Source organism: Silene latifolia, chromosome 3 (genome assembly GCF_048544455.1).
Source record: "Silene latifolia isolate original U9 population chromosome 3, ASM4854445v1, whole genome shotgun sequence".
Classification (NCBI taxonomy): Eukaryota; Viridiplantae; Streptophyta; class Magnoliopsida; order Caryophyllales; family Caryophyllaceae; genus Silene; species Silene latifolia.
This window is the reverse complement of record NC_133528.1, coordinates 38216111-38241538: the sequence shown is the minus strand read 5'-3', so window position 1 is coordinate 38241538 and position 25428 is coordinate 38216111. Positions and strand designations below refer to the sequence as shown.

Sequence of the window (25428 nt, the reverse complement as noted above, 5' to 3'; positions counted from 1 at the left end):
TAAATATAATTTATTTATTCTTTTTACCTTATTATTAATTTGTTTCTCATCTATGTGTTTACTTTTTGTAGCGTGTGTTCTATTGGCCAACCGACCTTGAGCGCCTAGTTTGGCAAAGGTATAATGACATTGGCAAGAAGAGGCTAAGGGACCAAGAAGAATAAGGGCAAGGTACCCACGATTGTTGATCTCTTTGTTGACACTCACGCAAAGAAGACAAGAAAGGGCAAGTTGATCTTCGCGAAGGAAAAAGATCAACAGTTATATGTAAGTGTCAAAAAATATTATTTCTTAGCTTTTTAAAGTATATGTTTTATCAATTTTTAGATAAGTAACCTCTAACCATTAATGTTTTATCAATTTTTTAGGAACAATTCCTTGTCCGTAGGAAGAACAACCCGGAAATTGATGACAATGAGCTATGGTTTGATCTTGTTGAGGGGTTCCAAAGAGGAGATGTGTATGGAGCCGGGTCGGCAAAGGAAATTTTCTACCCTCCTACAAGAAGAAGAGGGTCAATTTCCTCCCAACAACAACCTTATACCCCAAGTGTCGTAAGTGTGCTCCAAGCTCAATTAGCCGCCAGGGAGAGGCAGGATGCCGAGAGGGAGAGGCGGGATGCCGAGAGAGATGAAAAAATTCAGAGGATGAAGGAGGAAATGGACCGGATGAACTCCTTCTTCGCCAATTGCAACACTGGGTGGCGCCCGCAACCAAAGGATCCTAGAGATCCTAATTATGGAGGTGGTAGTGGAGCGGGAGCAAGTTTCCCTGTTATGTAGTTTTTTAGAGAACATGTTATTCCCGGATAATGTTAGATGACCAAAACTCGTAGAACTCGTAGTTGTGTGTATGGAACATGATTTTCTTTATCAAGTTTGGTTGTGTTGGCTTCCTATGTGTTCTCTGCTGGAAGTGTTGGTTTATTTGCAGGTTTTTACGTATTTGGCTAGGTCAAAAACGATTTTTAGGCTAAAAAAAATGTAAATTTGGCGACGGATACTGGGCAATTGGCGACGGGAAACCGTCGCTAAGTTTCTGATCATGAATTAATTTTAGGGTCATTGGCGACGGATACTGGGCAATTGGCGACCAAAATCAGTCGCCAAAATGGCGACCAAAATCAGTCGCCAAAATGGCGACCAAAATCAGTCGCCAATTCTGAAAATATGGAGATGACGTGGATTGTAAAAAGGCGACTAATGACAGTCGCTAAAAAGGCGACTAATGACAGTCGCCAATTTTGGCGACGAATTTCGGTCGCCCGCTTTAAAAAAATTCCGTCGCCAAAATTGGCGATGAAGTCCTGTCGCCAAAAGCGACTAAACCTAGCTACGAAGTGCGGGCGACGGACCTTAGTCGCTTTATTCTTAATGGCGACTGTTCTCAGTCGCCTTATATGGTCGCCAATTACCTTATTTGTTGTAGTGATATATACCAGGCTTATTACAAACATCATTTTCAACCAAAGTTAATTTACATAGAATAAAGTGAGAATTAACAGTAAGAGAAATAAGTACAACTGAGTCATCCCAACGCAAAAGAAGACCCCCACTATGCCCAACAGAGTCGATACCACAGAAATTAGGGAGTCCAAGATGAGATGTCTTAGCAGCAGCTGATGATAAAGTAGTCATAGTTTCTTGCAAAAACAAAATAGATGGATGATATTGCTGGATACACCAAAAGATAAAAGGAATTGTAGGATCATTCGTCTCTCCTAATCCCCTACAATTCCAGGAAAAAGTAGTCATTGGAAAACGGGTGGCGAATTAAGGTCCGCCACCAGACCATCAGCAGGTAGGTTTACAACGCTGCGATAAGACAAAAAAGAAGCAGTTAAGGGATAAGAAGACAAACGAAAAAGAAAAAGCTCATCTGGACGAGCGCGTTTAGGAGGCATAAAGTCCAAGATGTCAACATCCAACGAACTGAAGACTCGTTTACAAGGGCGCCTCAAAGTATCAACAAACTTGTTAGGAACAAAAGGAAAAACAAAAGAAAAAGAAGGAATATTGGAAGGATTTAATATCAATTCAGGAGATACTGATATAAAACCCCGCTGACATTCCAAATCAAAAAACGAAGCCCTATTGGTTCGCTTAAAAGAAGTCCTACTATGAGAACTGAAACCGACGTTTACCTTACGTTTATAAACTAGGGTAAGCGCCCTAGAAGCATGTTCCACAGGTTCCATAGCAGCATCAGAAGAAGAAGCAAGAGAATCGCGAAAAAGACAGCTAATATCAATAACCTCTGGCGGAAGAGCAAGAGCATGCAGACCCAACAACGGGGAATCCTCCATGGCTTCGTCAGGGACGTGCATACGGAATGAAGGAGATGGAGGAACAGCATCAGACCGGGGAACATAATTAGAGGACGATGGTGGTTCAACAGATGCGTTCCCACCTAGCAAAGGGGAAGATTCCAAGAGCACCTCACGGGAATGATCTTCATGCACCTGGAACTCTGGCGGTGCGGTTGAAGACGGGCCAACAGCTTGTGGTTCATCTGAATCCGAGCTCGAAAAAGAAAAAACAGGGGATGTATCCCCCGAGTCCATAACAACAGCATCATCTCCAACAGTAAGATCAATATTAGTATTGAGGTACTTATATCGTGGAGGGAGGCCCATAATCTCCGTTGTGTAAAAAGGCGACCCAGGAGGGCCATGTAGAACAACCAAACCACGAGCAGCGAGGTCATCAAGACGAGCACGAATAGCTCGAGCCCCGGCATCTTTACTAGAAGGGCAGAACGAGATACGATGACCCACCAGGCCACAAGTCTTGCAAAAGCGAAAAACACCTTCATAGGAAAACGAAATCCATTGTTGCTCCCTGTCGTTTAGAGCCAAATAACAACCCGGAATTAAGGGCTTCGAGAGATCAATCCAAACTTTGACCCGGACAAAGTTGCGAGGAGGAAGCAAAGAAGGGTAGGTTTCTTCTTCATAGATATCGCCTACATGAGATAATAAGAACGCAGCCACAGACGTATTCATCAAATGAAAAGGTAAGTGCTTCACCCTGATCCAAAGAGGAACAATATGGAAAAGCAAGTTGTCTGGTGTCGAAGTAGGTGTGATAGGTCGGAAAACAAGCAAGCTTCCATCGAAGTTGACTGTTTGACGTTGACGGAAATAGTTGTAGTCCTGATTGGCAGAAAAGGAGAAGAGATAGTACGGTTCGAAACGACGAACCGAAACCGTACCATTCAATTTCCACTTAGCCGTAACAATATCCAAAATCCGAGCGATGTCGAGATATCTCTGATCTTGAAGCTGGCCCAAAAGAGTAAGAGACTCATCTATATCAGTGAAATCAACACACATATGTGGAGGGAGTTGTATGGACGCACCAGCACGGCAAGGAACATAGAAAGACTGAGATGTTGAGGCCATAATATAAAAGGGATTATAAGTTTATTAAGGAAAAAGAAACCAGGAAAAAACAGAACAACAGAGGGGATGAGTCAATACAGGAGATAAAAAGGATACATGTACCAAGCGGGAGGTTGTTAGGCAAAGGATAAAAAAAGGAGTGTATTCCAGAAAGGATATAGAGGCAGAGGGTGTGTTAGGCGGAGGGGTTGGGTGGCATAGGTTTTGGCGGACACATGGCAGGTGAACTGCCGGGAAAAGGACACGTAAGGTAAAGATAGGGATTAGCAGGCAACAGGATAAGGTAAAAGCTGGAAAGTTGGTAAGGATTAAGAGGTAGTGGGTGAGTTAGGCGGAGGGTTAGGGTGGCTTCTTAGGGTTTGGCGGCAGAGGCAAAAAGGGAAACTCTTCTTGAGAGAAACTCTAGAGAGAGCTGAGAGGTTCAATCATTTTATTTATATATAAAGGATAAATATATCATCTTTTTCTATTCATTCTTATATACACAAATAATATATATTTGATCCGTTTTAAGCTTAAGACGGATAGTGCTGACTTAAATGAGACTTATCGATTTGTTGTACTCACTGAACTATACAATATACATCCATATCAATTATCAATATATTATTAATATATCCATTACATTTCCAACTAAATTATTAAAACTAATACAGTAATTATTAATTATGATTATGACACAAATTATTAAGTGGGGTGTCTAAAGTCGCACCAAATTTGCTTAAACACCTTAATAATAACATCATGATATTCATCTAAATTAAGTGTAAGATAACAGGTTAACAAATCTTCTAAATCTTTTGCAGCCGTTAGATTATTCTGCACTATCATCTCCACCATTGATTCTTTGAAGTCTCTTTGAGGATCAAACGATGATTTCACCACTGCAAAACTTTCTGATATGCTTCTCCTTTTCTTCGAACTCGTGCTCTTTCTACCAACATTTTTATTCCCATTTTGCCCTTGCTTTCTTGCTATTAGTTTCGGAGAATTTATCTTTAGCCTCATCCCTCCCGGGGAGCTTGCCGACAATCTCCTCGACGGAGGGCTATTTCTCTGCTCTTTTATTTTATGGGTTGATGTTTTTGATTGTGTTTGTTGTTTGGTAATAATGGGTGGGAGTTGATAATTCTTAAAATGCTCTAACTCGAGCAGAGCATTTCTGTCGAGGATGCTCTGCTCATTCATATATTCTTTTTTAACTTTGAGTAGAGCATCCTCGATAAGGAAACCGACGTTGTCATCAGCTTTTCTAACAACGTCGGTTTCCTCACGGGACGGGGGAGAAGGCGGAGAGCGAGACTTGGACCTGGACGACAAAGAGGTGGAAGTGGATTGAGAACTGAAGGATGAGATAGAACTACTCCTCCTAGTAGATTTTCTTGATTTTGAAGATGACTTTGACTTTCTAGAAGGAGACTTAAGATGGTCAATGGTGAGCTCTCTAGTTATATGGTATGACTTCCTTGATTGGCATTGTGGTTCGGGTTTCGGTGTTGTTTTCCCGGTGGATGTTGGTGGAGAAGACGGCGGTGGTGGTGGCGGCGGATAAGTTGTTAGAGAGTGAGCATTTTTGGAGGGTTTGTTCATGTCTTTGAGCTTGTAGAACCAAGCATTTGGAATCATATCACTTAGCTTAAATTTGTGTTTGCCCATAATTTGTGCTTTGTTGTTGGTAGTAGAGTCAAGTTTTGTTGTAAAGTGGAGTAGTAGGGAAGTGTAATAGAAAAAGGTTGGTTTTTGAAATTAAATAGGGGGAAGGAGAGTATATTTTTGGGGTCCACAATTGTTGAAAAAATTGGCACAATCTACGATGGAGTGAGGGAAAGGGTGAGGTGGGTGCTTAATTTCCGGCCCTATTTTGTTTATTTTGCTTAAATTCACTATTTTCTACTCGTATTTGTATGCTTCTTAAGCTCTCATGATTATAGTAATGATTAAATTAATAAAAACAACGTTGGTATGAGGTGGTGAAAATGCACAAATAGGATACTACATCTTGTTGTAGAGTGCTCCCTCCTATTCACTATTTTCTTTCTTATTTCATTAAACGGATTATTCAGGTTTTCTTTTCCTTTCTTATTTTGGAAACTTTTACTCTTATTTTATTCATTCTTCTCTTCTATCACTAAACCCACCCAACTCTTTTACCCATATTTTATTACTTTCCTTAATGTTTTTGCCCCACAATTCTTTATTTAACTACTAATTATTCATACATCTCTCCTATCACCAAACCCCACCCAATTCTTTTACGCTTATTTTATTCCTCGCCTCAATACTCGTGCCCAAAAATAAAGGGAAGAAAATAGAGACTAGGAGGTAGTACCATTATACAAGAGGCACATATATTGTATATTAAATTACATAAAGTCCAATAAAAATGAAAAACAATCTACGCATTGTAGATACCCAGTATCTGCTGAGACTCCAACAAACATCCGATGATTATCGGACTACAACATGCTTTGGAATCGCGGCGTTTGATCGACAGTTTGTGTACAACTTTACGTTGGAGAACTTAAAACGATTTCGAAAATAAAACATTTCAAAACTTTTCAAAAGTACCTGGAGTGTTTAATGCACGACGACGAGGTCGCAATGACACTAACTAGAGCCAAAACCGACACCGGACCAAAAATCGACTCAAAAATTCGAATCCCGACTCCAACAACGAGTCAAACCGAGTCAACCACAAAAAACAAACCATTTCAAACCTTCTATACTAAGATTTCCCGGATTCATGAATGGTCAAGTACCAAACATGTGACTACAAATCCTAGGATAGAACAAATCATGATTGCACTTGTGTGAAAGTGACAGGACAACTCGAAGACCCGCGACGTGGCTCGCGCCTCTTTGAGCAGCCCAGGTGGCCACGTCGCTCAAAACTCACACAACCACTCATTTTCCTATAAATACCAGTCAAATGCCCTCATTTGAGAACTTACGCGAGTGTCCGCTCCCTCTTTTCTCCCTTAAACTTCTCGACTCGACTTCTTAAGTCACAATCCGACGCGTATTTACGACCTACCGATCGTAAATACAAGCCTTACACATTATTTGGTACCGTCATCGTGCATTAAATCACTTGACCGACCACTTCGACCATTACACCGTCACTAATCTTAATAAAACACTCTTTTTACTTACCAAAACGGTTTTAAACCGAGTCTTTTCCGACCAAACGAGTTGTTACACTTACGTCGGTTTCTCGCCATAACCAAACATGTAAGTATGAGGGTGTAAAAATCCTTCTTTTATCATGTCTTCATTTGTTTCATGACTATAACATGCTAAAACATGCATAACATGATCCAAAACATGGGATAAACGAGCCAAAACCGAGTTTTGGCCTGAGGCAGAAGCCCCTTATTGTGCACAAAGGCTCGCGCCTCAATGGGGTGCCCAGGTCAGAACTCAACCGTGTTTGTTCTCGCCTTTCCCCTTTAATTCAATTTCATATTTATAATCGGTTTTTACCATTTCAAATATTTTCAAACCTTTTTTTTTTATTTTATTTCATTTGTTTTAACCATAAAACATTTTTCACCCTTGATTCCTCATACCATGACGGTTAAATCCGTGTTTCGGTGATAATATTTGGTTAATAACATTTAAAAGGTATTTTAAAGCCTTTTATTACATTTTGGGAGGTATTTTAAAGCCTTTCATCATTTCTTTACATTTTCAAAACAAGCATATTAGTCACCAACACAAAGTCATCCTTGGTTCTACATACCATGCCGGATTTTAACCCGGGTACGATGATGAGTATCGACTAATTATATTCAAGTGAACTTAAAATAATTAGTTCATAATTATTTTCAAAACTATTCATGTCAAGCTTGTCAAATCGAACCCGACACCGAATATCATCAAAATAATGATGATTATTCGAGTCTCGTTCCTCAAAATCAACAAATGCGGTCTAAACGACTCTTTCAAACCAAATCGGGTAAAATACCCATTTTTCAATACGTTTTATAAACGTTTTTCAAAAGGTCAGAACACGGCATACAACCGTTGGCTGACCCGCGCCTAAACAGGCTCCTTCTTTCTTATTTCCAAAACCAGGGGAGACCCCCTTGCACTGCCAACAGGCTCGCGCCTCATGTGGCCGCCTGGTGCAGGGTATGTTCCCTTTCCAGCATTAGTCTAGGACGATCCCGACTCCGGTTAGCCCAGATATAGGACGGATCAGATGACTATTTGCTCATTCAAAATCATATTTGCAAAATGCTTCACTAAGACAAATGGATCACGTTATGCACCATAAACCTAGTACGGTAAATGGATGTTTAATTTCCGTCTTGCATGCACATCAACCATTAATCCAACTCGACATCTTATACTTGATACTTGGATTAAATCAACCGACTTAGAAAGCTCTCACATGTTAGGTTTAAATTATTGAATGCGCATTCATGCATTTAAACCGTTTTATCAACTTTTGCATTAAACCAACCAAGATCGATCAGTAGAGGCCGCTGCCGCGGGCGGGATTGGGTGTCTGATTAAAGGGCTTCCTAATACGTACCTTGACCTCTTACTCAGAAACTTTGGATAGTGGACGACCTTATCCAGGGCGTACGAGAGTCATTCTAGAGATAGGATGCTAAAGAGGGACGATTTCCTTATCTTTAGTGCCTATGTCAAACGCTGCTTTGTGCTTTGATTTGACCGAGGTATAAAGTGGATATCGAACGGGTTCCAAGCATCGCACAAATGCTTGGTGGCGACTCCGAACATCTCTAATCGTTTCGAGACCCTTACCGAGACGAAACCGAGCAATCTAAAACGTTCCGGTCGAAAGCATTTTTACGCCGCCGAGCGTGGCTTTCAAAAGACCGCTGCACGTCCGCAGATCGAACCGGACCTGCAGGTGGGCCATGTCCATAGATTGGCGACTCCGCTAGGGAAAACTAGGACACTTACGTCTTTGTGATCCCTAGATGGTGAGACACGAACGAGGTCTTGGTTGGAATGCATTAATTGATATTACGGTCACGGTCGGGTTCCTTGTCCGGGCCCACAACCTAACCTTCATCGACCAATTGGCTCGTCTTGTCGGCGTGAGTTTTCTCATCCCCGCGTTTCGAATCCCGATTGAGTCAAGCATACCATTGACGTCACACATTTCAGTTTCGTCAATGAGCTTTCATCACTTTCGAGCACGAGGCTAGGGCACCCTCCTTACACATTTTGTTTGGATTGGTATCCCTCTCGCAAATCGGGGTTTGATTGCTTGGTGTGTAACCCACCCTTCTAAGCCAAAACCCGTGTCAGCATAAAGCATAATATAATGAACTGTGAGTGCTTATGTGCTACTTGATCATAAGTCCTTCCGCGTCATTTTCAAACTTCCAAAATCACCTTTTCGCGCCGTTATAATGTCCATTTCAAACCTCGGTCTTTTGCCGACCGTTGCACGCCTTTCTAGGCCGTCGTAATGACGATTTTCAAACCCGGTTTTTATAACCACTTTCAACACGCCTTTCTAGGCCGTCGTAATGACGATTTTCAAACCCGGTTTTTATAACCACTTTCAACACGCCTTTCTAGGCCGTCGTAATGACGATTTTCAAACCCGGTTTTTATAGCCATTTCAACACGCCTTTCTAGGCCGTCGTAATGACGATTTTCAAACTCGGGTTTATACAACCATTTCAAATCACCTTTTTTATGCCGTTATAATCGCCGCGTCTAGACACGGACTTTAACCCGTCTCGCGCCGATAATGGCTCTTTCAAAACCCGAGAAAAGCACACACCCTTTTCTCGAGACACTTTCGAGATCCCGAGGACCATGCACCGTCCCTGAGACCTCTTCAAACATTCAAACTTGATTTTCAAAACATACAATTTTGAATTTCAAAAACCGTCTTGGGAGGCAATACCTTGTTTTCCGAGCCGATTCAAACTCAAACCGTCTTTTGCAAATAAACTTAAGACAACCCTTTCAACTGACCGACTTGCGGAGATCTCTATCTTCGGAAGCCGCCCACAAAGCGACAAATGAATCTTTTTGAAAATTTATATTTTCGAAAACTTTAGTCCACCATTCCAATTCCGCCTCGTGTCTATCGAGTTTAAGCAAACGTACTTATGGGTCTTTACTTATGAGTCGTCTCACCACGAGACTCGTCCAATGGCGTCACGCCGCTACGTTGGATAAGTGTCAAAAGTTCGGTCAACACCGTCACGTCATAAATCGAGTCATCACCAAGGTACCACACACGGTCATCCTCATCTCGTTGAGTCTGATCTTTGTCTCGTCCTTGTGTTGTCTGCGTTCAGTCTTCGAACCGTGTCGGTTTGAGTTGTAATGTGAGCCGTTTTTCTGCCTCAGAGCCATGGCCCCATCTTCAACTTCGTCTGTCAACAGCAACAACAATGATAACAATAGAGATGTCACGACTGCTCAGCTAGCCAGCCTGCTCACCGCTCTTAAGGTCACCCTGGATCGTGTCGAGACCCGTATCGACACCCTGGAAAACAAGGAAGCTGGAGAACATAATACTCCAACTCTGACTGAAACTGAGAAGAGGCTAAAGCTCTTGGAAGAACAGCTCCTAACCCGGGGTAACAATATCCATCTTGAGAACAACCGAAGGTTTGAACCTGTTGGGGATCAACTACCTGACAACTTTACCCTGACTGATGTACCTAAATTCAAGGGAGTGGAGGACCCGCTCAATCATATTTGAGCCTTCAAAGACTACATGGCCATAAAAGGGGTCAAACAAGAGCTCTTCACCCGGATCTTCCCATCATCCTTGGAACCGATCCCTCGCCAATGGTACTACTCCCTCGACCCGAAAAACCTTACCACTTGGGATGAGGTCGCGGTTGAATTTGCTAAGCAATACGCTGGAAATGTTGAAATCCAAGCCAATACACGTACGTACCCTTGAGGTCATAACCCAGAACGACAAGGAGGGATTCACCGAGTTCTTAACCCGTTGGAGGAGGGTAAGCACTCAGTTGGTCAGCAAGCCGAGTGGATCAACTTTGGTGGAAAAGTTCGTCAACAATCTCCGCCCAGTGTATGCCAACTTACTGAGGTATCAAAATATTAAGACCTTACAGGATCTGCAAATTCTGGGAACACGCATTGAAGATGACCTCCGAAAGGGTGTCCTAGCCAAGACCACGGGTAGAGGCTACCAGGGATTCACCTCAACCGGATCTCGTCCTTATGGTCAAACGAACAAGATCGATGAGGTCAACCTCGTTGAACCATCTGCTAAGACAGCTGAGCGCCCCCAGAGAGTGTTCACTAATATAGGGTCAAGTTATGCAAGTGCCCTGAAGAGGCTCATGGACCAGGGAAAGCTACAACCAATCGGACCCACCCCGGATCCGACCGATGCTAAGAAATCCCGCTTCTGGAACCCCAATGCCTACTGTCAGTACCATCAAGGGAAAGGGCATGATACAGAAACCTGCTTCAAACTCAAACACATCATCCAAGACATGATTGAGAAAGGGGATTTGCCTTTACCCCCGCCGACTAAGCCAAACAACAAAACAAACCCTCTGGGAATCCACGCTATCTCCAATGATGAACCAACTCTGGACTGGTCTCACCTCATCCTGCCAATTGATGACGAGGTGAACACATTGGAGAAAGATCCCTCGGACAGGGTATTTGTGTTTAGTGCCGCAACTATGCTCACCATGTTCCAACAATTGAAACGGAATGAATAATTTATTATAAATACAAGATGTTGTGATTTATAAATTGGTAAACCATTTTTGGTACAAGTAATTGTGAATTACTATGTTAATTTTTATAAGTGACATATTTTATTAATATGTTGATTTTTAATGGTTAAAAATACATTTTATAAATAAGATGTCATGAAAAGTGTCACATGTGACATATTGACAAAATCACAAATAAAATGGACTCATCCATTTTATGTATGTGTACCGAAATGGAGGGAGTATTTAGGATAAAATTGTGTTGATTATTTATAAGTAAAAAACATAATGATAATGCCTACATATAGCCTTGCATACATAGCTTTCTCTTGGGAAGAAAAGGTGAGCATGCATTGGGTTATCTCCTCTCCCCATTTTCGGTTTTCCCATATGAAAAGAGCAAAATATTTTTGCTTATTATTCACTTACACACTACATGCAAAAGTTAGTGTGTATTATTCATTCTAACATCATCTAAAATATAGAGTTTTAGAGAGATAAATTACTCCATCTTCTCCCTTCTCTTAACCGAAAATAAGAGACAAAAATCCATATTTTGGGTCAATTTTATTTAGATTAATATTTTTCTAGTATTGATAATATTAATCTTTTAAGGGGTTACTTTGGGTATAATTCCTTGGGAGAGATTCTACTCTTGAATCTTTATTCATCCATTTTAGGAGAGCTCAAGAACAAGTGAGTAGGAGAACTCATTTGTGCCCAATAATCCGAAATTTCCAATGTAAGAATGATGATTTCTTCTCTATATTTACTTATGTTTGCATGCATAAGATCTAAATTAATTTTATGACTAAATTAAATTGAAACATATAAGAATATGTCGTAATATGAGATATAGATTTCTAACAAACTGAGTTTTGGCCTGAGGCAGAAGCCCCTTATTGTGCACAAAGGATCGCGCCTCAATGGGGTGCCCAGGTCAGAACTCAACCCTGTTTGTTCTCGCCTTTCCCCTTTAATTCATTTTCATATTTGTAATCGGTTTTTACCATTTCAAATATTTTCAAATATTTTTTAATTTAATTTCATTTGTTTTAACCATAAAATATTTTTCACCCTTGGTTCCTCATACCATGACGGTTAAATCCGTGTTTCGGTGATAATATTTGGTTAATAACATTTAAAAGGTATTTTAAAGCCTTTTATTACATTTTGGGAGGTATTTTAAAGCCTTTCATCATTTCTTTACATTTTCAAAACAAGCATATTAGTCACCAACACAAAGTCATCCTTGGTTCTACATACCATGCCGGATTTTAACCCGGGTACGATGATGAGTATCAACTAATTATATTCAAGTGAACTTAAAATAATTAGTTCATAATTATTTTCAAAACTATTCATGTCAAGCTTGTCAAATCGAACCCGACACCGAATATCATCAAAATAATGATTATTATTCGAGTCTCGTTCCTCAAAATTAACAAATGCGGTCTAAACGACTCTTTTAAAACAAATCGGGTCAAATACCCATTTTTCAATACGTTTTATAAACATTTTTCAAAAGGTCAGAACACGGCATACAACCGTTGGTTGACCCGCGCCTAAACAGGCTCCTTCTTTCTTATTTCCAAAACCAGGGAGACCCCTTGACCGCCAACAAAGCTCGCGCCTCATGGCCGCCGCCAGTGCGTCTGCATTCCCTTTCCAAAGATTAGTCTAGGACGATCCCGACTCCGGTTAGCCCGGATATAGGACGGATCAGAGGACTATTTGCTCATTCAAAATCATATTTGCAAAATGCTTCACTAAGACAAATGGATCACGTTATGCACCATAAACCTAGTACGGTAAATGGATGTTTAATTTCCGTCTTGCATGCAAATCAACCATTAATCCAACTCGACATCTTATACTTGATACTTGGATTAAATAAACTGACTTAGAAAGCTCTCACATGTTAGGTTTAAATTATTGGATGCGCATTCATGCATTTAAACCGTTTTATCAACTTTTGCATTCAACCAACCAAGATCGATCAGTAGAGGCCGCTACCGCGGGCGGGATTGGGTGTCTGATTAAAGGGCTTCCCAATACGTACCTTCACCTCTTACTCAGAAACTTTGGATAGTGGACGACCTTATCCAGGGCGTACGAGAGTCATTCTAGAGATAGGATGATAAAGAGGGACGATTTCCTTATCTTTAGTACCTATGTCAAACGCTGCTTTGCGCTTCGATTTGACCGAGGTATAAAGTGGATTTCGAACGGGCTCCAAGCATCCCACAAATGCTTGGTGGCGACTCCGAACATCTCTAATCGTTTCGAGACCCTTACCGAGACGAAACCGACCAATCTAAAACGATCCGCTCGAAAGCATTTTTACGCCGCCGAGCGTGGTTTTCAAAAGACCGCTTCCCGTCCACAGATCGAACCGGACCTGCAGGTGGGCCATGTCCACACGCATCTCCTTTTTTCCTAGTTCTGATTTCTATTCAGTCGACCCCCCCCCCCCCCGTTCCCTTCTCTAAATTTCTCTTAAACGACAGTCGACAAACCTCACTTCTCCCTAATTCTGATTCTAAAATGGTGAAAGGAAAGTAACTGATATCATCATCCAGAAGTAAAAATGCATTTAACAATATTTCGGTGAACGAGAATCAATTTACATCATTATCAAGAAGGAAAAATGCATCTAACAATACTTTGACGTAAATTTCTACACCAATCATAAGAACTATTATTAAAAGAATACGACCACATAAAAATACGAGCTATTAAGATAATAATATGAGCTTAAAAGAATCACGAGCTTAAAAATACGAGTACATAAGAATACGAGCTAATGTTAATAGAATATGAGCTTAAAAGGATCATGAGCTTTAAAATACGAGCTAATGTATGTAAAAATAATACGTGCTTCAACTATTTTCACGCATTAGGAATTTTGGATGATGCTCAGGTGTAACACCCGCTTCTTACCTGGCCAAGGTAATTGGGAGATGTTACCATCTCGGTTTTTCGAGACGGTGAATCAGAGATACAATCAAGAAACATTTATTATAAATGAGAAGTTTAGTGAATTACATAAACGTAAACAAATGAATGATTAAAATACAACTCGTCTATGACTATATCATCCACCTAGTGGCTATGTACTCGACTCCAAAGTCCGTAGTGCGGCCCGAATCCCGATCATGTCAACAAGCAACACATGTAATCAACCTGCTCTCCATATGATCGGAAACATCATATGGATCGGCACAGGCCACCCCGAAAATAGGTGACAGTTACACAGACACACAACACGTCAGTTTCAATAAATAAAGTGAGACACAACACAAAGTGTGTGAGTATGCAACATGACTATGATATGAATGGGACACTATCAAACAACCACCATACCGGTACCGGGACACGCCCAGACGTACCCACAACCACCGGTGCCAGGGACACGCCTACGACACACACCACACCACACAAACAGGTATCGGGACACGCCTAGACGTATCGGGCCCGAAAGTCAACCGGGTCCCTTGCCAGACGTCGCCTGTTAACTACACGAGTCCCTCCGTACTCAAGTCATTAATGTGCACATCTCTCTTGGAGTGGGAAGCTCCAAGAGGCGACTCAAGTGGAAGACGGTCTCCCAACCGTCTTCCGTCTCCTCAACAACAACCAAACAATCACAACCGTCATATCCTCCAATACACATGATAAATATAATAAATGCAAGATACCATACAATTTGCCAATTACCGACTCATCAAGTCGTCTTAAGCAATATCATGTTATAATGCAATGACCACTAAAATACGGCTCACATGATCATTCAAATATATACTGAGTAGGATTAAACTACCTTTTAGCAAATCCCTCTAAACAGTAAAGCAACCGGATACAAATATGCTCCTCCATAAAGTCGGCACCTAATTATGATAACTAAATATAATTACTAACTAATCAAATTAAATTAAATATGTAATTAATTAAATAAATAAAAACCTGTCTTAAGCTATTCGAATCCCGTCGCATACCCATTATTTAATAATTAAAATCTTGACTCATTCATAGTCATGCCCCCTCCTTCACCACGACAGCCGCCTCCTACTGCTGCCACCGTGGGCCAGCACCACCAGCCATGGTGGTTGATGTGAGCGTGTCGTTGTACACCCAATCAAAACACATTTATAATACTCAACAAACAACTAGTTAGCGGTAAGTCGAGGTCGATCCATGGGATGGTGTGCTTTGGGTTCTAAGTCTATCTATCTCAATTTATGGTAGTGTCACAATTTGTTTGGGTTTGTAGTTGTGTCTAGACTAATGCAAGCAATATAATAAACCAAGCAATAAAAGAAGGATGTAAACAATTAATTAAAGATGCTAGGATATCATGGGGACATAGGGGGTTCATGGTGTTGATCATACAAACATGTTTACAATTATAAGCAAGCAATTAATGTTGTGGAGGAACCGAGTTGGTTTATATCTTACGGTTCTTAGGAAGAGTTGGGTCCCGGAGCCGAATCGATTAGATTGTACAACACCTACAAGTCGACTTATTTTCCTCCTAATCAACTTCTATGCATGGTCTAACAAGACTCGAGTTGGTTTATATCTTACAAGTCAAGTTGAGTAGATAAGAGATGGTTGTAAATGCAAGGATTCATAGGCTTAGCATTTCATCAAACATAACATGTGCATAAAGTTGACATCACAACAAGCAAGTAATTTAATCATGTGAACATATTAGATTAAGCATGAATCAATCCCATGTTGGTTTCCCCTAGTTACCCACTAATCCTAGCTAAAAGACTACTCACTCATTATCATGGGAAACATGTCATTAATGGTGTCAAACATCACAACAAGTATAAACATGATAATAGAATGAAGAAAAGAACAATAAAGATTAAAGAGTAAAGGAATTGTACCAAACTTGAGATGATCCAAATAATAAAGCAAAGAATAATAGAAGAAACTTGATTGATTGATGAAGGGTTGTCAATGCTCCAATAATAACCCAATAATCTTCAATTACCCAATAATAAACTTGAATAATAAACTTGAACAATAATTAAGGAGAGATTAATGTGAGATTTGTGGAAAGATTAAAGAGTAATCTATTCTAATCTACTCCTAATCAAATCTAAAGAAGGATTTGTTTCTAGCTAAGAGAGATCCTCAATCTATCTCCTCTCTTTGATTATTACAAATGGGGTATTTATAGTAGGGATTCACTAGGTTAACTAAGGCTAAATTAGTAATTACACTTTTGAGTTTAGAGCAGGGAAACGCCGGTATCTTTGGAAGGATGGGCATCTTTCACGGAGAAAGAAAAAGGCGAAAGTTGCTGTAAGGGAATCCGGGCGTCCAAGGGGAAAGACGGGCGGATTGTTGAGGTGGTGCCCGGGCGTCTTCGTGGGAATCCGCTCGGATTCTTTGGGGGAATCCGGGCGTCTTCGTGGGTGGGACGCACGGGTTGTTAGTGCAGGACGGGCGTCTTGTGGGAAACCCGCTCGTCTTCTGTGGCAGCATCCTATTTCTTCACTTCCTTTTTATTCTTGTGGGATTGGTCTTTAGTTCTTGCTTCCTCTTCATACTAGTCCATCAAATATCGTCAAATAGCTTCCGAATACGCACGAAAGACGGGAATGTCCGCCTTATTATCTTCTTTCCTACAAAACATATGAAATGCGATAGAAAAGCAAATAGGAAGGTTTTGACGGATAAAATGGCCATAGAATGTTATAATAGTATGCAAAATGGGCTCAATTAGGGGACTAAATGTGCTCAAATAATGGTCACATCAAATATCCCCAAACCGAACCTTTACTCGTCCCGAGTAAAGAGGTGATAAAAACTAGACCTTTATTTAAACTAACCTACTAATATAACCGATATGAGACAATTAGCGGGTCTCACTCCGCCCCTTCAACTCACAACAAGACAACCATGAGGTAGGATGCCTTCTTGCAAGGCAAGGTGGGTCTTGCCAAAATGGCGACACATCCAATCATTAAGCACACAACATAAAGTAATGGATGCATCTACAAAAGAATAGCCACTCTCCTCATCTAAGTGGCGGAAATTATCTTCAAGGGAAGTAATTCAAGGTTACACACTCCTTCATAGATGCAATTTCTTCAAACTACTAAGCCTAGAAGGATACCAATAAATCACCTCCAAATTGTGTCAAGCTAGGGTACCTTTGTCGTCAATCGTTAAATGCTTTTGTCAAGAATAGACTCCCTATGGTGTTAGAAACACTGGAGGATCGCGGAATTCCCCCTCTTGCCTAGACAAGAAGAAGGGTCGTCCCCTCTCTACCATGCACAAAAATGGATACGATGGATAAAGGGATCAATAGATATTTGAGTTTCACTTTGGGAGTTTGCTTTGTTGTTGTTTTTCCCCCCAATTTCTTGTGGCATATAACATTTGAGAACACTTTCTTTTGCCATTTCTTTTTGATTTTTGGCATTTCAACACTTGACAACTTTCAACTTTTCTTTGCATTTCTTTTGAACATTTTCAAAGTCACCCCATATGTAGTGAGGGTGGCTTATATTTGAAGCTTTAGGAGTTCTATTTTTGCTCCTCTTTTCATTTGATGCATTTTGCAAACTTTCTTTCACTTTTCATTTCATTGAACTCAAATTGATTTCTTTTTGTGCCCATTCCCTTTGATGACAAAAATGTGGTAGAACATGGATGAATGATAGTTGCATGGTATCAAGGGTCACCTTGGAATAAAGGTAGCCAAGGAGTTATCACACCACAAGGTACTCTTGACTAGGCCTTAATCCATGGATCAAAGGATACTAGCATGACACATCCTAGGGTGTTTTACAAGTATTTTAACAAGAAAAGTCTTAAGAAGAAAAAGCATCTACTAGGGCCTATGTACACTTGTCAAGTTTCCCAAGTAGACGGTTTCGCAAAATTTTTCTAACATGCAACTACATGCCATGATGCAACTAGCATATAAACATCCTAATGCATATGCTTCTACCAACTAATATGACATATAAACTAAATGCAAGTCCTAAATTCACATTGTTATACCGCATCAATCAAAATAAAGCCACATAGTCATTAACATAAAGAGAAAAAAGGAGATTGGAAAGATCATACCATGCGGTCTTCAATATCCTCATGTCTCGGATGTGGCGTACTCGATCAATGTGAACAAGAATGAACAAACATAATATATACAATATATACAATTCTACACTATAAAGGAATGAACATGTTTTTGGGTTTTTCAATTTTTCAAATTTTTATGGTTTTTGATTTTATGAAATAAAAAGACATGTTTTTGTATTTTTTCAAAAATTTTCAATTTTTATCATTTTTGGAATATAAATTCCCATCCCCCACTTTATTTTGGACATTGTCCTCAATGTACATGTAGGAGTAGGAATAAAAGAGAAATACATGTTTTTTGGATTTTTGATATTTTGAAATAAAGTACAAATGCAATGATATGATATGAATGAATGCATGCTCTAACTAAATGCAATTCTATATGACATATATAACAAATGAATGCAATTTACATTACACTAAATGATGCATGATTTAAACTATGGTCACCTATGATCAAACCTCCCCAAACCGATTTAAACACTATCTCTAGTGTAGAAAGAAATAGGATTGGTCATTAGTAACTATGCATGAATTCTAATCTATATGCAACTATCAATATGAATCATGTGAGATATATTACAATGCAACTATACTATATGAACTAACTAATGCAAATGAAATATGATACAAATGCATGCGAACGTTACACTAAATGCAATGTATGTACAAAAGAGAGAGGGAGAAAGGGGTATCATACAAATGGAGGTGGTGATGTAGGCCTCTTTCACTCGTCATCCTCCTTATCTTGGTAACCATATTGGTGAGAGCTCCCGGCTTGGTCATACCCTCTTGGTTGGCCCCAATACCCTCCTTGGTCGAATTCTCCTCCTTGACCCGAGTACCCTCCACCTTGGCGATCCCAAGCTTGGTTCCCTTGATTAGGGAACAAGTGTTGCGGTTGTGCCCAAGAGGGCAAAGGGCCATTAGGGTCAACATACCCTTGTTGAGCCATATTATAGTATTGGGGGATAAAGGGCCAAGTAGTTGTCGACTCTCCCTTCATGTACCCCGAGGTCCACTCTATTCATGAGTGCCATCAAATCATTAATACCCGGGGTATTAGGGATTTCCGGTTCAAATTTGGCATAAGGGGTAGGGTATGGTGGGATTGGCACAAAGGAAGGTGGGCGAAAAGGTCTTGCCGGTGCCCCACGAGGTATTTGGCGGGGTGGCTCTTCCCTTTGAGGGGGATTGTCAAGAATTTGGATATCAAGGAGGTAGCTTGGTGGAGGCGAATATGGGCTCAATCTTGGGTCAATGCCCGGTATCCTCCAACCCTCAAGGATGATTGAGGTGAATCCTTTGGTGTACCATTTTACACTCTCGTCTTGGGTGTAGTTGCACCACCGGTGATGGTTGAAGACGGTGTGCTCATCAATCAAAGTCCTCCCCTCAAGAGGAGTATAGGTCCCTTGGGCATTGAACCCGGGGCAAAGATAGTTGGCCAAAATAGTAATTAGACCTCCCATTATGAAGGTCTTGAGTTGGGTGGTCCCTTGAGCAAAATCATGAAAGCTAGTAAGTATCTCAAGGGGTGTGTTGAAGTTATAGCGCCTCGTCCCTCGAACATTCAAATAGGACTCAAGAAAAGTTAAATCAATGAGAGTACACCTATCTTGTTCATACCTCCCATTGATGGTACCGACCACAAAGCGCTCGGTGATTCGAATCACCGGATGTTGGATGGCGAAGGTGTAGCATTGCTTTAAACCGATAAAATTCCTCCCAGAAATAGCCCTCCAAAGTTGGTCCACATCGAAATTATCGGGTTTATCGGTATAGTTGGTGGGCACTTCAAGACCGAAAATGTAGGCAAATTGATCTAGAGTAAGACTATGGTCTAAATTGCACAACCTAAACTCCATGCCCACATTGGTACGGGTATTCGTTACAATGCAAAGACTACTCAAGAATTCAAGGGTGAGACTAAGGTACGTCTCCTCATGGGCATGGAAAAGTTTCCCAATCCCAAGGCCATCAAAGAACATCTCGGTAGGGTATCTTATCTTAAGGATTTCCAAAACCCTAGTATCTATGAATTGAGTGGGTTCATAGTTCTTACCTAACAATTTGACAAAGTTCTTGCGGTGGTCATCGGATTCAAAAAGCACCTCTTGGTAGTACTCAAGTTGTTCAATTCCTCCCCTCATTATGGGGCGGAAGTTCCTTGGTAGCGCTACCTCTCGCAGAGTTGATGAGGATGATCCCTTGCGCTTCCTTCCGGTGGATTCAACCAACTTCTTGGCCTTGCCTTTGGGGTTCATCATCTTGAAGTTGAGGAAATGGGGGTTTTGTTGGCTTTTGATGTGAGGGGGGGGGGGGGTGTTTTGAAAGATGGAGATGAGTGTTTTAGGGTTTGATAAGGTGAAGAAATGAGGGAGAAAGGGGGTGATTTTATAGAAGAAGAGGGAATCCGAGCGGATAAGTGTGGGTCCTGTCCGGTTTATCCGAGAAAAATGGGACAATCCGGGCGGCTTTGCCGCGGGACGGGCGTCTTGTGATAATAGGAGACGGGCGACTTCCTACAAATCCGGGCGGATTCTAATGCAGGGATTCTGCTAAGTTGAGAGCAGGAAGAAGACGGGCGTCTTCTGTGCCGAGACGGGTGTCTTGTTCGGGACGGGCAGATTTTCGAAAATCCGCTCGGATTTCCTGGTAGCTCAAAATCTTGTTTTAGATAACATACGGGACGGGCGTCCCGTGAAGAATACGAGCGTCTTTTCTCAGGACGGGCGTCTTGGGTTAAATCCGCTCGTCTTCTGAGACAACGTCAACCAGTCTTTTGACGGGGGTCCTGGACGAGCGTCCATACCTCGGGACGGGCGTCTTCAGCTCCTTTTCTTCTTCTTTTTCTTTCTTTTCCGCGCAATATCATACCCTTTCACCGATTTGCTATTCCTCCTTATGTTTTTCTGAAATTTGCTCATTAAAAATGTAAGATGACTCTCTCTCTCACCACTCTCATGCAAGAAATTAAATGCAATTGTAATAATGTACAATATTATACAAAGTAAAGGGTTCAAGAAATATCTTACAAATGGTGGTTTGAGATAGGACTCCACCAAACTAGTTCAACTTGTAGAAATTCTTGTCCATAGAGCTCAAGGCTCTTAATAAGAGATCAAAAGCTTGTGAACAAGCTCCAAATAGACACAAGTATGGGTTGCTCCACTTGAATATGAAATTTGGCCAAGGAAGCTTGTAAAATGTTCTTTCTTTTGCTTCGTCCTTGGTATTAGAGCTTTCCCAATGCTTCCAATAAACAAGCCCATGATTCTTGTCAACACTAGGCATGAAGTGTGGTTCATTTTCATCCGTAGATTTCCACTTACCAACTTCTTCTTCAATCTCGGTGATGATGATAGCATTTTGATTTTTCAATCCTTCCAAGGTGGAAGGAGAATTTTCATGGCATTGATGATCGAATTCCTTAGAAGTTGTCATCGTGGGTGCCAAATCTTCACAAGTGGCCTCACGAGCAATTTTCTCTTTGAGCTTTTTCACCAAGTAGCTCTTGTATGATACTTTGGCCTTTTGAAGAAGGTCTACCATATCCTCTTCAATGATCATTGGCTCCATGATGATGGGTGTCAAGTGGTCTTCATGAGGAATAAAGGAAGGACGTTCTTCTTCATGATAGGGTATCTCAAATGTCTCAAGGATAGGCTCCTCAAGCAAGGTGATATTACGAGTCCATCTGTTAGGCTCATCATCATTGTTGTTATCTTCATACGAATCATAGATGGGGGCTTCATTTAACTCTTTCTACAATGTCTCAACATTCACTTCAAAAGACACACCCTCATACTCACAAAGGTTAAGAGTACTTGGCTTACTCAACCTCATGTCTTCCTCATCAAACACAACACTTTCATAATCACAAGAGCTCAAGGAGGTTGGCTCTTCCCATTTCTCATTTTCCATATCAAAAGTTACTACTTCAAATTCGCATTCATGCTCAATGTCCAAAGGGTGGTAAGGAGTGGTTACTTGGGATTCTTTCAATTGGGCAATTTAAATCTCCAATTCCTCACCTTGGGCAATAATGCCTTGAAGAACATTATCCCTCTTTTGGCTCTCCTCCATCATTTGTTTGAAGAAGTTTTGTTGATCCCCCATCATTTGGAGAATCACATTTTGAATGGGTTCATTTTCTTGTTGTGGGTAAGTGTGAAAGTGGTTGTATTGTGGCAATTGAAACTCATGATGGAGTGGGTATTGGGTGGGTAGTTGTTGTGGATATTGGATGTGAGTGTTTTGGTTGGAAAATTTGGGGTAGTGGTTAGGATTTTCATTGTACAAGTAATAAGGTAGGTTTGTGTTGACTTGCTCCTCAAACTCCCCATACCCATAGTCATACTCAAAAGATCCACCACATACTCCGTATGTCAAGTCTTGAGCCATCATAGCTAAGACAAAGAAACAACTACAAGCATGGAAACTATACAAAAATGGTAAGAACAATCCTTGAGGAACAAGTTCCTCAAGGTGAAAGCAAAATCAAAATAGACAAACAAGTAAGAACTTAATCACATAGCACCATCCCCGGCAACGGCGCCATTTTGATGTGAGCGTGTCATTGTACACCCAATCAAAACACATTTATAATACTCAACAAACAACTAGTTAGCGGTAACTCGAGGTCGATCCATGGGACGGTGTGCTTTGGGTTCTAAGTCTATCTATCTCAATTTATGCTAGTGTCACAATTGATGTGAACATATTAGATTAAGCATGAATCAATCCAATGTTGGTTTCCCCTAGTTACCCACTAATCCTAGCTAAAAGACTACTCACTCATTATCATGGGAAACATGTCATTAATGGTGTCAAACATCACAACAAGTATAAACATGATAATAGAATGAAGAAAAGAACAATAAAGATTAAAGAGTAAAGGAATTGTACCAAACTTAAGATGATCCAAATAATAAAGCAAAGAATAATAGAAGAAACTTGATTGATTGATGAAGGGTTGTCAATGCTCCAATAATAACCCAATAATCTTCAATTACCCAATAATAAACTTGAATAATAAACTTGAACAATAATTAAGGAGAGATTAATGTGAGATTTGTGGAAAGATTAAAGAGTAATCTATTCTAATCTACTCATAATCTAATCTAAAGAAGGATTTGTTTCTAGCTAAGAGAGATCCTCCATCTATCTCCTCTCTTTGATTATTACAAATGGGGTATTTATAGTAGGGATTCACTAGGTTAACTAAGGCTAAATTAGTAATTACACTTTTGAGTTTAGAGCAGGGAAACGCCGGTATCTTTGGAAGGATGGGCATCTTTCACGGAGAAAGAAAAAGGCGAAAGTTGCTGTAAGGGAATCCGGGCGTCCAAGGGGAAAGACGGGCGGATTGTTAAGGTAGTGCCCGGGCGTCTTCGTGGGAATCCGCTCGGATTCTTTGTGGGAATCCGGGCGTCTTCGTGGGTGGGACGCACGGGTTGTTAGTGCAGGACGGGCGTCTTGTGGGAAACCCGCTCGTCTTCTGTGGCAGCATCCTATTTCTTCACTTCCTTTTTATTCTTGTGGGATTGGTCTTTAGTTCTTGCTTCCTCTTCATACTAGTCCATCAAATATCGTCAAATAGCTTCCGAATACGCACGAAAGACGGGAATTTCCGCCTTATTATCTTCTTTCCTACAAAACATATGAAATGCGATAGAAAAGCAAATAGGAAGGTTTTGACGGATAACATGGCCATAGAATGTTATAATAGTATGCAAAATGGGCTCAATTAGGGGACTAAATGTGCTCAAATAATGGTCACATCAGTGGTCCACGGCCAGCACCACCCTCCCATTAGCAGCAACCACACAACAAACAACCGCACTACACAACAACACTCGCAGAACCTACACTACTTCGGCTATCACCGTTTATGTAACACCCTCTTCTTACCCGGCCAAGGTAATTGGGAGATGTTACCATCTCGGTTTCTCGAGGCGGTAAATCGGAGATACAATCAAGAAACATTTATTATAAATAAATAAGTTTAGTGATTACAAACCATAAACGTAAACAAATGACAAATGAAATACAACTCGTCTATGACTATATCATCCACCTAGTGGATAAGTACTCGACTCCAAAGTCCGTAGCGCGGCCCGAATCCCGATCACGTCAACAAGCAAAACCTGTATTCAACCTGCTCCCCATATGATCAGAAATATCATATGGGTCGACACAGGCCACCCCGAAAATAGGCGACAATTATACAGATACACAAACGTCAGTTTCAATAAATAAAGTGTGACATAACTCAAAGTGTGTGAGTATGCAACATGACTATGATATGAATTAGACGCTATTAAATAACCACCACACCGGTACCGGGACACGCCCAGACGTACCCACAACCACCACGGTATCGGGACACGCCCAGACATACCGACAACCACACTGGTACCGGGACACCCCCAAACATACCGAAAACCACAAACAGGTCCCGGGACACGCCCAGACGTACCGGGTGCGGAAGCCAACCGCATTCCCTGACAGACGTCGTGCCTCAACCACACGAGTCCCTCCGTACTCAAGCCATTAATGTGCATATCCCCCTTGGAGTGGGAAGCTCCAAGAGGTGACTCAAGCGTAAGACAGTCTCCCAACCGACTTACGTCTCCATAACAACAAGTAAGCCACCATGTCCTCCGAAATACATGACAATGCAATAAATGCAAGATACCGTATAACATGCCAGTTACTGACTCATTCAATGCAATTAACTAATATCATGTTATAATGCAATGACCATTAAAATACGACTCACATGACCATTCAAATATATATTAAAACTGAGTAGGATTAACCTACCTTTTAGCAAATCCCGCTAAACAATAAAGCACACGGATACAAATATGCTCCTCCATAAAGTCAGCACCTAATTACGATAATTAAATATATTTACTAACTAATCTAATTACTAATTAATCTAATTAAATTAAATACGTAATTAAATAAACAAAGCCCGTCTTAAAACTACCCAAAACCCGTCACAAAACTACATAAACCGTCACTATGACCCACCACCACCCTACACTTAGCCACGGTGGTTAGCAGCCTCTGGCGACCACCACAGGCGCCTCCCCACCAGCACCAACCACGACCAACGATAATAACACACACATACACACACCCAAACCCAACACCCTTAAAACTCCACCAAACCACCACACAACCGCACCA

The 25428-nt window shown here is 40.9% G+C and overlaps 2 protein-coding genes and 1 long non-coding RNA gene across 3 annotated transcripts; 1 reads left to right on the top strand and 2 right to left on the bottom strand.

The window, feature by feature from the left end:
* The first annotated feature begins 76 nt into the window (after nucleotides 1-76).
* On the top strand, nucleotides 77-896 carry LOC141646050 (uncharacterized). Its single transcript, XR_012545306.1, has 2 exons — nucleotides 77-267; nucleotides 369-896. It is a non-coding gene; the product is annotated as an uncharacterized LOC141646050 (long non-coding RNA).
* Nucleotides 897-1443: 547 nt separating this feature from the next.
* On the bottom strand, nucleotides 1444-3742 carry LOC141646048 (uncharacterized). Its single transcript, XM_074454141.1, has 2 exons — nucleotides 2144-3742; nucleotides 1444-1814 (listed from the first exon to the last, which is right to left on the bottom strand). Exons 1-2 carry the CDS (start codon nucleotides 3401-3403, stop codon nucleotides 1794-1796), a joined length of 1281 nt encoding a protein of 426 aa, XP_074310242.1. The 5' UTR covers nucleotides 3404-3742; the 3' UTR covers nucleotides 1444-1793.
* Nucleotides 3743-3975: 233 nt separating this feature from the next.
* LOC141646047 (transcription repressor OFP1-like) lies at nucleotides 3976-5140 on the bottom strand. Its single transcript, XM_074454140.1, has one exon. It carries the CDS (start codon nucleotides 5057-5059, stop codon nucleotides 4091-4093), a length of 969 nt encoding a protein of 322 aa, XP_074310241.1. The 5' UTR covers nucleotides 5060-5140; the 3' UTR covers nucleotides 3976-4090.
* Between the last annotated feature and the right edge of the window lie 20288 nt (nucleotides 5141-25428).

What these genes read in the sequence shown, in the direction of transcription:
- LOC141646048 (XM_074454141.1), bottom strand. Translation starts at nt 3,403, where the DNA reads ATGGCCTCAACATCTCAGTCTTTCTATGTTCCTTGCCGTGCTGGTGCG. An exon ending in CCCTAGTTTATAAACGTAAG is followed by an intron (nt 1,815 to 2,143) that starts GTAAACGTCGGT and finishes GTCTTATCGCAG; the next exon opens with CGTTGTAAACCTACCTGCTG.
- LOC141646047 (XM_074454140.1), bottom strand. Translation starts at nt 5,059, where the DNA reads ATGGGCAAACACAAATTTAAGCTAAGTGATATGATTCCAAATGCTTGG.